At 43.3% G+C, this 13,123-nt stretch overlaps 1 protein-coding gene across 3 annotated transcripts in view; it reads left to right on the top strand.

The window, feature by feature from the left end:
* The first annotated feature begins 818 nt into the window (after positions 1–818).
* The window catches only part of LOC140487069 (uncharacterized), a 58,788-nt gene continuing 46,483 nt past the window's right edge, over positions 819–13,123 (top strand). The window contains exons 1-2 of one of the 3 annotated variants that reach the window (XM_072586512.1): positions 819–1,200; positions 12,599–12,673. In XM_072586512.1, the coding sequence (XP_072442613.1) occupies positions 1,014–1,200; positions 12,599–12,673 (262 nt within the window). In that variant the 5' untranslated portion in view covers positions 819–1,013. Of the gene's footprint in view, positions 1,201–1,794; positions 2,213–12,598; positions 12,674–13,123 lie in introns of those variants that run through there. The other 2 variants (XM_072586510.1, XM_072586511.1) reach the window with 2 other exon arrangements.

The raw sequence follows: 13,123 nt of genomic DNA, 5'->3' as shown, positions 1-13,123 counted from the left end.
CTGCAGGGTTGGAAGCACGGCCTTTTGGAAAGCTGTTAAACTGAGCCTCTATCATCCTTGTTTTCTGGCTCCTATAGTTTTGATGAAGGGCAAGGTAAACATTTGTTATGTCCTGGATGTGGATCCGTCGGTCAAAATCAAAAAGCATACTGTCTGTTCATTATCACATGGCTGTTTATGGGGTATTCAAATTGGCTGTCATGTTTCCTACAGCACCCCAAAAGTACTTATTTATCTGGAAAACATTTTGAAACATCTGATGGTCGCAAAACGTACTACATTAATTCTAGTCTTTTTTTTGGAGAATTCTCTCAGTGTAACACTTGAAGTGATTTGTCCAACCTAGATTACTCAGCCTGACCCTGACGATCAGTGACCACTTACTGACCTACCAACTGTGCATTTCCAATATTTGCTGTCTGCACGACTGCAAACAGTTCGCGCATTCTGATACAAACTATCACAATTCGTCGAGTGGTTTGGGAAGCAGGTGAAACTGATTCTAAAAAGAGCTACTCGCATGGATTCGAAGAGTCGGGAACTGCACTGTTTCAAGTGACTAACTGTACTGGAGTGCAAAGTTTCAGTGTGAGCACGACATTGTTGGAGGCTGCGAGGTGGACTGAACAGTGCGTGGCAATTTTAAAAACATTGGTTAACAGCACGAAACATAAACAGGACAAAATCCTCGGAATTGAAGAAAACTGCAAATAGGCCCCGCTTCTTTTGAGAAAGCCTGCCTCCACGCCCCGAGTTGGGGCGTACGCGACGTCAGCGGCGGGTTGCCTATTGGTTAGTTTCTGTGTCAGTCTCGCTACTTCCTAAATGTATCAAGTCAATGTATTGGAGCTGAGTCTCGGCGCTTTGGTTATAGCGAGTTTGTTTCTCACTATTTCAGTGTCCAGCCGGGGGGGGGCAAGTATCTGTAGAGAGGGGGAACTCCCTGCTACTGAAGCACACCAGACTAATGGTGGCTGCATAGAGGGATCTGAGAGGGGCTGAATTCTTCCAGTATGGGCAATGGGATGTGTTCCAGGAGACAGAAGGGAATGCTCCAGACGGGATTCTGCGTCCTAGTTGCACTTTGTTTTGGGTTCGGGTTTTACACCTACATCCACCTGAAGGAGAACGTGAGGGGCGCCGAACTGCTGGCCCAGAAATACAAGCAACAGCACGAATCCGTCTCAGCTCAGTTACAAGGTGGGTGTGCTGGGAGAGCTGCTTTCCACTAGAGTTTGTAACATTGCGGCCACAGCGGAATGATGGAGGGCGGGGTTAAGAGGTATCCGGTGATTGTAACATTTTGGACCGGAGTAACTTTGTTTTGATTCAGACAGAGCGAATGTACTTTGTTCGCATCTGATTGTATGAGGGTGAAAAGTTTGTCTCTTACACAAGGTGGGGAAGGGGGCCGCATTACTTGTCCTTTCATTGCGAGAAGTTTTGAGTTCCAGTAAAGTTAAATTTCACATCTACTTATACCCTCAGAGTTGCCCTATTTACATCAAAACCTCCAACCGAAAAGCGATACAGAACCTTCATGAGTGGTTTGAGAAGATGAAAAATTCTTCTAATTTTTTCCTAGAGATTGAGATTCGCCTCATGCTTTTAGTTTGGAAGGTGGCGGGTGGCTTTAGAGAATTTATTTGATCAACCAACAGACATTTCAGTTGGTTTTAGTCCCCAGCCCAGGTCTCGGTGAGTTGTCACCTCAGGAGGGGGTGGTGGGTGGGGGGCAAATGTGCTCGGCTCGATTCAAACCCTGGGGTGGGCCCCGTCCTTTCGCCAGTCAAAAGTCAGCGGCCAGGCAGTTTTTGCTGTAGCTAATTTGTGGACTTATTCAGAATTTTGAAAGTTGCCAATCTAACCGGTTAAATACTTTCGTTACTCGAAAGCCTCGGTGAAAGGAACGGCGATAGTTTTGGGGGAGAAAAGTTCTTTGTCAGTGATCTGATCAATAGCATTTGGTGGTGGTAACGTTGGCCCTTTGTTGGACCCACTGACTGGTTGCTGCTTCTTTGTGGATGAGTACACGGAGCGGTTCTGAATCCCTACCTCCTCAGTTCTGTTGACTCTACAGACTTAGTGGCGCTAGAAGTGTTACTGTGACCTTGGTATGAGCCGGAGAGAAGGCGGATTTGTACTTTTTGTGCAGGCTAAACCCACCCTGTGCTGTCAAACTGGACTTCAATACAAGTATTTGACTCTTTCTGTAAGTATCAAAAAAATTGGCGGCTTGTGTGGTGCAGTAGTAGCGTTCCTATCTCTGAACTAGAAGTACTGGGTTCAAATCCCACTTATTTCAAAGGTGTGTCGCAATGCATGTGAATAGGTTGATTTAATTTGTGTTTTAAACATGCATGAAAAGCTAGGAGAGGGGTTCTGTGCAGTTGGACAGTCGGAGGAACCTTTTGTATATGGGTAAAGATTAAGATCCATTTTCCGCCCTTTTTCAAGAAAGGATGTTTAAGTTTAAATCAATGTGAGTAGGGTGCTGTATGTACTGAGGGGGATGTAAACCAGCCAGCATTACTCCAATGTTAGTCAACTCTGCTCTCCGTTTCAATCACATAAGGGATTGTGTCTGGAGTAAAAATATTAGCTTTGATCATATTTCCAGAGTTGTGTTTTCATTCCTGTCAGAAACAGACTAGAAATGTTTATAGTTTGTATAATCAAACTATAATGAATGACATTTTCAGTTAATGAGACAATTTCCTTCACATTCTGAAAATATGTCTCATTGGCTGATTTTGCACACAATGACCTGACTTCAAACTCACAAAATGTTAACAAAAAGACTTTTTCTTTTTAAGTTTATCGTTCAGAATGTCAATCCAGCATGAACACAATCGTTATAAATCATGGCAGCCTGTGTTTTGGGGGCTGTGTATCATTTTGTAGCATTTCCTGTCAAGGAATATATTTCATTAAAAAATTGGAAAAGCAATACAAAAGTAAGATGGCTGATGCTGGAAATTTGGAATAAATGCAGAAAGTGCTGGAGAAATTCAGCATACCTACCAACATGTGGAAAGAGAACAGAATTAATTTTATTTTAAAACTATAGAAAGTTAGAGATGGAAAGGTGTTTTAAAGAAGCACAGAAGAAGGGAAAGTGTTTGAAAGAACAAAAGGGAAGATCAGTCATAGGAAGGAGAGTTATTATTTGCAATTTGTGCCATTGTGAGTAATGGTCAATGGCTACACCTGGAGATCTAAGATGTTATTGCAGTGCAGTTTGTGCAGCAGGGGAAGAGGACCTAACCAGGCAGATACAGGATGGCACAGTGGCTCAGTGATTAGCACTGCTGCCTCACAGCACCAGGGTTGCAGGTTCAATTCCAACCTCGGGCGACTGACTGTGTGGAGTTTGCACATTCTCCCCATGTCTTCGTGGGTTTCCTCCCACAGTCCAAAGATGTGCAGGTCGGGTGAATTGGCCATGCTAAATTGCCCATCGTGATGGGTGCATTAGTCGGAGGGTAGTGGGTCTGGGTGGGTTACTCTTCAGAGGGTCGGTGTGGACTAGTGGAAGCAGGCCCTTCGGCCCAATACTGTAGGGAATCTAATCTAATCTGATGTTGAAGTGAAATGAAAGACCTAATTGTGACACTTACAAATTTCCTTGACACTTTTTTTTGTAGATAGGAACTGGCCATTGGTTGACTGAAGCATGCTGTCATTCTAGCTTTCTGCTTGCTGGCACAGTGGTTAGTACTGCTGCCTCACAGTGCTAGGGACCTGGGTTCCATTCCTGCCTTGGGTGACTGTCTGTATAGAGTTTTCACATTCTCCCTGTGTTTGCGTGGGTTTTCTCTGGGTGCTGCGGTTTCCTCCCACAGTCCAAAGATGTGCAGTTTAGATGCATTGGCCATGCTAAATTGCCCATAGTGTTCAGGTATGTGAAGGTTCGGGGTAAATACAGGGTAATAGGGTAGGGAAATGGGTCTAGGTGGATTACTCTTCAGAGCGTCATTGTGGACTTGTTGGCCTGTTTCCACACTGTAGGGATTCTATTCATCTCAGATTCAATGGAGCGGGAGTGAATTTCTCCCAGTCACGGATTTGTGTAGATTTTCCAACCAGTAGCAAAAAACTGTTAATATGGTGAAGGTTTTTTTTTTGAGGGAATGTTTTCTCTCAATGATTGATATTAAACAATTTTTTACTTTTATATTTTTTTTCATATTTTGTATAAATTAATTAGTTGTTGCTTGCAGTTTGTTTTTAATTTGGATGGTATGTTTGTTCAGCCTACTTTCCACCAAAGAGAGGAGGGTTCTTGAGACAGCACATGATATATTCTAATAGCTGGTATGTGGATGAAGGGTTCTTCATTATTATCTTTGTCTCCGTGTATTGTTTAATTTGCCATTAAGCACCAAAATCCACTGGATTAGAAAGAACTTGTGGGTCACATAAGGGAGGGATGGTGCCAAATCTGAAGAAATTGCTGTGGTGAAATTTGCAGATTAATACAATTGGAAATAAACAGCAGATCTGTCAGTGTCTTCAAGAGGAACAAACATGCTTAACAGGTCCATGATAGAAGATTGAAGGAGGCAGAAAGATGAAGCATCTTCAGTGGGGAAAAATAAGGCAGTGGGGATGTTAAGCGGGCAGGGTATCTTTCACACCTCTGGCAGAAGACCAGAATATTGTACACATTTTTTACAAAAACAGTCAACTGTTTACTGACAAAATCAAGTGAGAAGCAAATTGCATTATCTTTTATCATGGATTAGATCTTTGTTCTTTGGAGTCTGACCACTGTTCAGTACACGTAGGATTGAAGATTGATCTTTTCAGAGTGAATGGGGTGGCTTAAGTAATTTCTAAGAAGGTGATTTTTACATTGGGCTGATATTTACAGGATGTTTCGGTGTTTGGTGCTGTCCATGGTGGTGAGAATGTTGAGGTGCCAGTGCCTTGTGATGAGTCAGGAATGTTGGATGCATCCTGGAAAAGGGGACATTTATTGAGGTGTCCTGCAGTTAAGGTTTATCATCACTACCTTGTATTCCTCTGTTCTCAGTTATTCATTGAGGGCAAAGAATCACCTTACTGAAGACTTATTTGGTGAAGTCTTAGTTTAGAGTAACCAGTTTGAAAGAGTAATTTGAAACTGGCGTCTTTGAGCTTCTATGCTTGGGCAGTTGTAGAACTGTCTGAATAACTGACACGAGCAGAAGGGGAGGACTGTAATGTAGCATCTTTACAATCTCTTTTAACAGCTAATGATATACTTCTGAATTTAGTTATTGTTGTAATGCAGGGGACTTCAGCAGCTATTCTCTGCACACTGTCTTAGAAATAGCACTGAGGTAACAGACAGCATGAATGACATCAGTACAGGGATAAAAACTGACAGGTCAATAGCATATATTTCCCTGTTTTCAAAATAGTGCCATTTGGAGTTTTTACAATAACCAGGCAGGAAGATGGTGCCTCAGTTTAAGCTCTCATTTGATTGACAGTACCTCCCATGATGTGCACTCCCTTCACACCATACTTGGAGTCTAACTCTTTAGCTGCAGCCTTTGGATTGTGTCGTGAACTCATGACCTTCCCATTCTAGAGGTGAGAGTGCTACCTTTCTAAGCCAAAGCTGACCCTACGTCTGCAGCTAATGTTTCAACTTGAGCTGAGTAGGCAAACTCAGCCAAATAGCTGAATGATTCCAGATTTATAAAGTCATTTCTCCCCATTTATTATCTTGTTATCTTATTATTTTTGGATCATCTCCCCTTTTACACTTATTCCTCCACAGATTGCAAAGCCTTCATTTTATACTTTGTAGAAGTAACTAAGATCTAATTAACTCAGAATAAGAACTGAAAAACTGTGGATGTTGGAAATCAGAAGCACAAACAGAAATTGCTGGAAAAGTTCAGTAGGTCTCGCAGCATCTGTGGAGAGAAATCGGAGTTAATGTTTCAGGTCCAGTGACCCTTCCTCAGAACTGGTCAGCATTTATCCCTGTTACCTCAGTGCTAGTTGTGAGACATTGTGTGCACAAACTAGCTACTGTGTTCCCCTGCACTGCGACAGTAACTATGTTCAGAAGTGCACCAGTTCGGCGGAAGAGACACTGGGCCCAAAATGGTAAGTCTGATTTCTTTCCACAGGGGCTGTCAGACTTGCTGAGCTTTTCCAGAAGTTTCCATTTTTGTTTTTAATTAATTGAAATGGAGTTTATTGTATAAAAACGAGCAAGAATGAAAAAAGAACAATTGTGATATGATAAAGCTTTAGGAGAATTATAAAGAGATGCTGTAGCATTGTCCCTCCCCTCAAACCACTGGTATTTCAACCTGTAAACTTGAATGAATCACCTCCTCCCTTCTGAGATTCTCAGAATAACATCTGAACCATAAGGAAACAAATAAACAGATGTCAAGTCAATAAAGGTGATAAGACTGACTGGTGGTTCCTGTACTGTTTTATGGTTGGCTAATGTCTTATCAATGATTCATTTTGAAACTAGAGCTTTGAATATAATTTGACAAATTAGATTCGATTCCCTATAGTGCGGAAACAGGCCCTTCAGCCCAACCAGTCCACACCAACCCTCTGAAAAGTAACCTACCCAGACCCATTTCCCTCTGACTAATGTACCTAACGCTATGGGCAATTTAGCATGGCCAATTCACCTGGCCTGCACATCTTTGGACTGTGGGAGGAAACCAGAGCACCCAGAGGAAACCCATGCAGACACAGGGAGAATGTGCAAACTCCACACACAGTTGCCCAAGGCTGGAATTGAACCTGGGACCCTGGTGCTGTGAGGCAGCAGTGCTAGCCACTGTGCCGCATATGTGTCCACCATATGCATGTGATAATTTGTTATATTTAACTGAGGTGCTAAAACAAACTGTTTCCAAATACTGTAGCAAATATTTGAATGAACATGTTATTTTTGAACTCAAAAACGATGTAGAATAGGGAAAGAGATGAACATGTTAACTTTAGTATAATTTACATTCATTCACATCCCAGATGACTATTGTAGGTCTGTTCTCTTGGTTGGTTGTATTCACGTCTGTGAACAAACTGTTTGCATTTACTCACTCTGCTTGAGATTAGCTTTGTCCATTTAATAAAACAAATAAAACCTAATACATGTTTCAGATGTTTGTCTGGAGTACAAGACAATCGTCATGCCGTTTATTGAAGTGTTTGATTATATCTACGTTTTAAAGATTCCTCACCGTAGTTATTATTCAAAATAAATATTTTTTTCAATTTGATATTTCATTTTTCCTCCTTCATAAAGCTTGGAAAAACCTCCCAGCGGCTGACTGCCTGGCCGGGAATGGGAAAGAATGAGCTCTGTTTGAAGTGGGTTCCAAACTTCAGACTGACAGCCCCAGTTGGAAAAGTGCTGCGTTTTCTGCAGCGATCCAGATGCTCTGCAACAATCTCCGATCACGCTGTTCAGCTCATAGTGCAGTTTTGAGATGTGTGGCGCAGCACAATAACATTCCAACACCACATTTCTGGCACTTAACAGAATCTGAAGGGAAATTAGTGTATTATTCCAGAGAGTTAAACAGTGAAAAATTAAACCAGACTCTATCTTTACTCAGTCTAATGTTTATTTACAGTGAAACATTACATGTATGCACCACATAACTCACCTACATAGTTTCAGTAAGTGTCTCTATATCTGCTTAATTGAAACTCCAATTAATGCCCTCCACCCATATACAATTAAACACAATTAACATCCAGGATGTGAAGATCAAATGTTCCTCTCTGACTTTTACTTCAAGGATGATTTATAGCTGAATTAAGGTAGTTTTGGATTTAGATAAAGTGCATGAAGTTGATGGTTTTGAGTTTGTGATCGTTAATATCCAGGGCTTGCTCTGAAAGCTGGGACAAATGTGAATCCAGATTTGTCAGTTAAGAATGGGAATGTGGATAACCAGCTGTAAGAATAAGTTTGTGACCATACTGTAGCTGATATCCTGGTAAACTCTTATGATTGCCCATGTATCTGTGTTCATCCTTTAAGTCTGTCATCCTCCTGTCCTACAGATTCTGTTCCAGTGCTAGTGTCACTCAGGTTATATTGAAGCTGGAAATACCTTACAGTGCACTCGTTTAAAAACGGAAAGAACTGCAGATGGTTTGGGAATCAGAAACAAAAACAGAAATTGATGGAAAATCTTAGCAGATATGGCAGCAAAGTGGAGAGAGATCAGTTAATGTTTTTGGTCTGAGGAAGAGTCACTGGACCTGAATCATTAACTGTGATTTCTCTCCACAGATGCTGCCAAACCTGCTGAGCCTTTCCAACAATTTCTGTAGTTGTTTACAATACACTTGAGCATTCCGATAGGGTTTCTGGAGTGTGGGTGCTGTCTTTCCACGCTTTTCCTAGAATCATAGAATTGCTGCAGTGTGAGAGCAGGCTATTCAGCTCCATAAGACCATAAGACATAGGAGCGGAAGTAAGGCCATTCGGCCCATCGAGTCCACTCTGCCATTCAATCATGGCTGATGCGCATTTCAGCTCCACTTACCAGCATTCTCCCCGTAGCCCTTAATTCCTCTAGACAACAAGAACCTATCAATCTCGGCTTTGAAGACATTTAGCGTCCCGGCTTCCACTGCACTCCGCTGAATTCCACAGGCCCACCACTCTCTGGCTGAAGAAATGTCTCCGCATTTCTGTTCTGAAATGACCCCCTCTAATTCTAAGGCTGTGTCCACGGGTCCTAGTCTCCTCGCCTAACAGAAACAATTTCCTAGCATCCACCTTTTCCAAGCTCATTGAAGAGATACTCACCCTTCAAAGCACATCCTACCTAGACCCACTCCCTTACTCTAATGCTATAACTTGCATTTCTCATGGCTGATACCCCTAGACTGCACATGGTTACTATGGGCAACTTAGCATGGCCATTCCAACCAACCTGATTTGGAGGTACCAGTGTTGGACTGGGGAGTACAAAATTAAAAATCACACAACACCAGGTTATAGTCCAACAGGTTTATTTGGAGGCACTAGCTTTGAGTGCTGCTCCTTCATCAGGTGGTTGTGGAGCATTCCAATGTCACTGCAATCTTGTTGCTATACATTCTGTATCGTACGATTCTATTCCACAACCACCTGGTGAAGAAACAGTCCTTTGAAAACTAGTGCATCCAAAATAACCTGTTGGACTACAACCACTTGACCTGCACATTTTTGGACTGTGGGAGGAAACTGGACACGTTTGGCTTAGATAGAACACAGAATGATTTAAAAAACACAGCCAAGCAGTACCCAAGCCTTGACTTCCAGCCTGTGTATGTGTAGTTTTAAAGAAAGTATGCTTGAGACTCTAGTTCTGAAGTCTGATTCGCTTCCCTTTGAAAGTCCTTTGGAAATGTGAGCACTTTCATAACATGCATTGGATGGTGTGGATGCCCAGAGAAAAAGACACGGAGTTCTAATGACGAGGAGATGGAAAGGACAGTGATGTAAATTATGTGTCAGCGATAGGTGTGAAATGTCTACTCTGCTGAGAGCAAAGACAACAAGACATGGTTGATTGGGGAAGGAGATTGGGTGTTGTAACAAAAATGGAGGGCTGAGATAATTGCTGTGACGTTGCTGAACTGAAATGTTGAGTCTTACAGGTAGTAAAGGGCCCGCCTGGAAATTGGCGTGCTCTTCCTTCAGGTTTTGTTCTGCTTTGTTGGAACGTTGCAAAACATTGACACGTGAGCAAGATGGTTTATTGAAATTGCAAACAACTGGAAGGGGTGGGGCCATTTATCCAAACAATGTTCTGCAAAGTGATCTCACCGTTTGCATTTGGTGTCAAAAATATAAAGGACGTTGCATTGTGAGCAACAAATACAGTAGATTAGATTTTAAAAAGTAGGCAAAGATGAGGACTGCAGATGCTGGAAATCAGAGTCTAGATTAAAGTGGTGCTGGAAAAGCGCAGCAGGTCAGGCAGCATCTGAGGAGCAGGAAAATCGACGTTTCCGGCAATAGCCTTTCATCAGGAGACCTTTGAGTGCAGGTTCATAGTTCCTTGAAAGTGGAGTTACAGGTAGATAGGATAGTGAAGGAGGCATTTGGTATGCTTTCCTTTATCATTCAGTGCAATGAGTATAGGAGCTGGGAGGTCATGCTGTGGCTGTACAGGATGTTGGTTAGGCCACTGTTGGAATATTGAGTGCAATTCTGGTCTCCTTCCTATTGGAAAGATGTTGTGAAACTTGAAAGGGTTCAGAAAAGATTTACAAGGATGTTGCCAGGGTTGGAGGATCTGAGCTACGGGGAGAGGCTGAACAGGCTGGGGCTGTTTTCCCTGCAGCGTTGGAGGCTGAGGGGTGATCTTATAGAGGTTTATAAAATTATGAGGGGCATGGATAGGAAAAACTGAGGTCTTTTCCCTCAGATGGGGCAGTCCAAAACTAGAGGGCATAGGTTTAAGGTGAGAGGGGAAAGACATAAAAGGGACCTAAGGGGCAACTTTTTCACGCAGCGGGTGGTGCGTGTATAGAATGAGCTGCCAGAGGAAGTGGTGGAGGCTGGTACAATTATAATATTTAAAAGGCATCTGGCTGGGTATATGAATAGAAAGGGTTTGGAGGGCTATGGGCAAATGGGACTAGATTTATTTAGGATATTGGTTGGCATGGACAAGTTGGACCGAAGGGTCTGTGTTCGTGCTGTAAATCCCTATGGCTCAAAGTAAAACACTGATTCACCCAGAAGGTGTGTATGGGACTTTTGCCAATTCTCCTCACTGTCCAATGTTACACTTGCTGCAATTGCATAGCAAGATGCTATGAGCTGGGTGTGGGGGTGAATGGACCGGCGCATCACAGAGGGAACACTCCCTGTGGAATGTGGAGTGGAGGAAAGGTGTGTTTGGAGATGGTACAAATGGCTGAGGATGATCCTTTGAATGCAGAAGGGTATGAATTGAGGACAAGGGGAACTCCATCACTGTTCACATTTCATGTTGGGCCTCGCTTTTGTCTTTTTAAATTCTCTTTTCAACCTGGCTCTGTGCTGCTCTTTAATCTGATGTCAATCATTCTGGTGTCTGCATTGTGCATATTGGGTCCATTTAAATTGTTCCTGGACCAGTTCTTCCCTGGCAGTGGCAGACCAGTGATTTGCGATGTTTTAGTTCACAGTTGCTTTGAAGACGAGGACCAATGTGGTGAGCAGGAGGGAGAATGTTGTCAACATTTCTTGTGTTGCCCAAGAAAGCAAGCATGCCACATCAGAAGTGGTCACAACCATTTCTGCCACAAGAGAGAAAGGTGCTGATTGGCTGGCAAATTAACTCTGATTGGGAAAGCAATGGGGAGCTGTAGTTTTCCCAAACTCCCAGGTAATTCAAGGAAGGTTCAAGGCTTGACTATGTTCCAATTGGTTACACAGAACCAGTCACTGTGTATGAATGTATGTTGTCATGGGAATGTGTCACTCTCTTCAGCAATGTTCACATTCTGAACCATTAAGCAACAAGTTGTGACATGTAATAACTCTGAGCCTAGTTTTAATTGGGTCCAGACTGTAATGTGCCAGGAATTGGGGTCAGAAACAAGTGCAATCATCAACATTTAGGGCCGAACCTTAAGTAGATCAAAGTCTGACCCTTGTGTGTCAACCTACAGCTGGGATTTATTATCAGATGTGCAACCCAACCTGTTTACTTCATGGGCCTTCTAATTGAATCTATTTGTTAAGCAATGGCATTTGTAGGGGCTGGCATTAAGTAACATCTTACACTGTTTTGAAGGTGCTATATAAATGCAATCAGTTCAAGGATTTGTGATGTTGTTCAATGATTCAGCTCAACTAAAACTTGCAGCATTAATGAAAATTGCTCAAACTCTGAAGCAAAGGTGTCTTGCACTTTGCTGTCACAAATGAGCATGTGTTGTCTCCGGGAGCTGAGTGAATTGATAGCCACTCAGCCCCATGCAGATTTTCTACTCTCGACACCAACCTACACTGCTGTTCCCACTTTCTCTCCACTCCTTTCATGCACTTGTTTTTCTTCTACTTCTGATTCACTTTCCCCCCCCTTGGAAGCTGCTTCCTTTCATTTTTGCTCCTTCGCTGTCTACCAACACAGTCTCCAAACTTTTCCACATCCTCTCTCAACCTTCTCTCTTTCTTCATTCTTTCTACCTTGCTTCCTCCTGTCCTTTCTCCCCATCTCTCCCTCTGCCCTCCCCTTTACCCTCTTCCTGTTTTCCTCTCCATGTCCGTCTGCCTTCCTCTTTCCCCTTCCCCCTTCTCCCTACCTGCCTTCTCACATCTCCACCCCACCCACACCTTTGTCCCTCCCAGTGTCTCTGCCCTCTCCCTCACCCTGTGCTCCTTCCCTCCTGGAATCATATTGTCAAGATGAGGCCCTTCAGCCCATCGTCTCCACTCTCTCTTCCTCAGGAGTGAATGAGCCTGAGTTTTCAGGAGAAGAGGTTGCGAGCAGTGGGGTTACTGAATGCACAGGGTTCTGTGTGATTGGAGTTGGGAGGGGTGGTGTTGCCTTCAGTGCACAGTGCGGTCTTTAGAGAGCTGATATGGTGGTGAATGGTCAGTAATATCTGTTTCTTTTTGCAGTGGTGTACGAGCACCGATCAAGGCTGGAGCGTTCATTGCAGAAGGAACGAGGGGAGCACAAAAAGACAAAAGAAGGTTTGACTCGCCGTCGGGTTTTATTGTTTATTTCCCTGCAGGATCGTGTTCCTTTCCTGGGTTAGACTTCCTCACCTGGGAATAACCCACTCATTCCTCAGTTCAATCAGGTTAGCTCTTCACCAATTCTCCACAGTGGCTCAGTGGTTAGCATTGCTGCTTCACCGCACGAGGGACCTGGGTTTGATTCCACCCTCAGGCGATTGTCTGTGTGGGTTTCCTGGTTCCCTTCCACAGTCCAGAGATGTGCAGATTAGGTGGATTGACGATGTTCAATTGCCCATAGTGTCCAGGGATGGGTTAGTCATGGGAAATACCGGGTTGCAGAGGTAGACAAGGGGAGTGGGTCTGGGCAGGATGCTCGTTGGAGGGTTGATGTGGACTCTGGGCTAAATGGCCTACATCCACACTGTGTAGGGATTCTATTATCTTTAAGAAGTAAAACTGAGT

The sequence above is a fragment of the Chiloscyllium punctatum genome, chromosome 16, assembly GCF_047496795.1.
Source record: "Chiloscyllium punctatum isolate Juve2018m chromosome 16, sChiPun1.3, whole genome shotgun sequence".
NCBI classification, from domain to species: Eukaryota; Metazoa; Chordata; class Chondrichthyes; order Orectolobiformes; family Hemiscylliidae; genus Chiloscyllium; species Chiloscyllium punctatum.
The sequence above is the reverse complement of the archived record's forward strand: the minus strand, read 5'-3'. Positions and strand labels throughout refer to the sequence as shown.